The following is a 2,077-nucleotide window of genomic DNA, read 5'->3' as shown; positions in this document are numbered from 1 at the left end:
GGCAAGGAGCTCTACCACAGAATCAAGTGCAAGAACACCCACATTTTCTGAACAGTTTCCACCCGGCTATTATCAATCAGACTGTTGAACAAGGCCTGAACACCGGCTGTCCTGGCACTGGAATACTTTCCCTTATGTCGGTCTAGTCTCCTCATGCTGGATTACCTTCCCTCATGTACACTACTTCCTTATATGGATTTATCTTAACGCAGATCGTGGATTTACCAATGTGAACTATGTTATTCTATGTGGCTTTACATTTCCTTGTTGCACGAAGACCTACGTATATGTTCCTATGTCCTTTACCTGTTACACTGGTCTAGTGACCTGCACCTTATAGCCCATTACATGCTCCTTCCAACATCCAAACATCCATCTTTTCTTCGGAAAGGGAGGTGATATAACTACAAATTTACGTCATTCCGAACCTTTTGAAGCCACTTTTTCTGGGAACTTCCGTTCCCGAAAAGAAACGACTGTTTGGGGATGCTATTGGCTGAAACGGCAGAACCAGTAAAAACCCTAGAAGCATTCCCTACTTTATCATAAATGTTTTAAATGAATGGGACCATAATTTACTAAACGCATATCATAATTGAAAAAAGATTGAAAACATAAGGTATTTATGAAAATGTTTACTAAGGTAATAAAATCAAGTGTAAAGTCTGGCCAAAATCTCGTTCACTTGAATAGAGTGTTGCTTCTGCAGATTGCAAGAGGTGAAATAGCGGCATATGCTTGGCCACTAATCGGAACTGCAGGTCATTTTGTTCTTCCGGTGTGAGCTTCAATTTCAAGAGCTCTCCCTTGCCGCCTGGTCTGAACACGCATCATCTTAAAATAATAAATAAATCAATAAAGAAATGAAAGAATGAATGAATAAATACCTTCACTCGTCTACCTTCCTGAAGCACCGGTGTCCCCTATCGTCACACTCCGTAAACACGAAGCCTGGGGGTGAACCAAAGCTGGCGGGGCACACGTTGATCTGTTTGGGACTATGCATTGTGCCATACGTAGTAATTGGCGCCGTCTTGTTCACACCGCCAAAGGCGGCACACGAGAGGTGCAAGTTGTTGTAGGGTGGGATGCTCTCCCGGGTTGCCGCGGGTTGGGCTTCAAATTGATCCTGGTAGGCAGTCGTGCCCCCAAACTTATGGGTAACAAGGTGGTAATTATCAAGAGGCATAATTGCCTCCCTCCTACACTGTTCCCATGCCTGGAAGTGATCTTTGGAAGTGGGAATGGTGTCCAGTCTTCCCTTCATTACATAGGTTGTCTTTGGTTTAAGGCTCTCTCGACGGGCAGGGGGTTGCGCTTCAAACTGCTCCTGGTAGGCGGTTCTTCCCCCAAACTTATGAGTAACAAGGTGGTAATTATTAAGAGGCATAATCGCCTCCCTCTTAGACTGTTCCCACGCCTGGAAGTGATCTTTGGACGTCGGGATGGTGTCCAGTCTTCCCTTCATTACATAGGTTGTCTTTGGTTTAAGGCTCTCTCGGCGGGCAGAGGGTTGCGCTTCAAACTGCTCCTGGTAGGCGGTTCTTCCCCTAAACTTGTTGGTGCGAAGATGGTAGGTGTCTACAGGCAAAATGGCCTCCCTCTTACATTGGTCCCATGCCTGGAAGTGATCTTTGGAAGTGGGAAGGGTGTCCAGCCTTCCCTTCATCACATGCAGAGTCTTTGGCTTGGTGCTGGCGCGTGGTTTGTAGCTTGCATAGATAGGGTATTTGGTTCTGTACTCCGTCGGCATATCCGTGCTCGCGTTCACCTTCTGATAGATGGACGTACGCTCTTGGACGCAGCGGTGGCGGCCACAGTTGCATATGTCGCATAAACATGAGGTCGCCATGATTTACAGCAGGATGGATGTCCCCTGTTAATGAATAGTAAAGCGTGTGGTTCTCTGTTCGGGTTCTCTGTTCGGTTACTCTGCTCTCCTGCCTCCAACGGAACGGAACTATATATGGTCTCCGCTGACGCGCCGGTGATGTAACAATCTGCTCTCCTCCGCCTCCAGCTCAGAGCCTTGTATTAGAGAGTTGCGTCACCTTGGGAAACAGCGCCGGTCACGTGG

General features: G+C 47.2%; 1 protein-coding gene across 1 annotated transcript; it reads right to left on the bottom strand.

Annotated features, from left to right (window-relative positions):
* Positions 1–889: 889 nt before the first annotated feature.
* On the bottom strand, positions 890–1,852 carry LOC308078281 (stabilizer of axonemal microtubules 2-like; the record flags this gene model as incomplete). Its single annotated transcript, XM_080419402.1, has 1 exon — positions 890–1,852. One exon carries the CDS (start codon positions 1,850–1,852, stop codon positions 890–892), a length of 963 nt encoding a protein of 320 aa, XP_080275528.1.
* Between the last annotated feature and the right edge of the window lie 225 nt (positions 1,853–2,077).

Source organism: Gymnoscopelus braueri (genome assembly GCF_963280865.1).
Source record: "Gymnoscopelus braueri genome assembly, chromosome: 22".
In the NCBI taxonomy this organism is placed as follows: domain Eukaryota; kingdom Metazoa; phylum Chordata; class Actinopteri; order Myctophiformes; family Myctophidae; genus Gymnoscopelus; species Gymnoscopelus braueri.
Note: the sequence above shows the minus strand (reverse complement) of the source record. Positions and strands in the feature narration are given on the sequence as shown.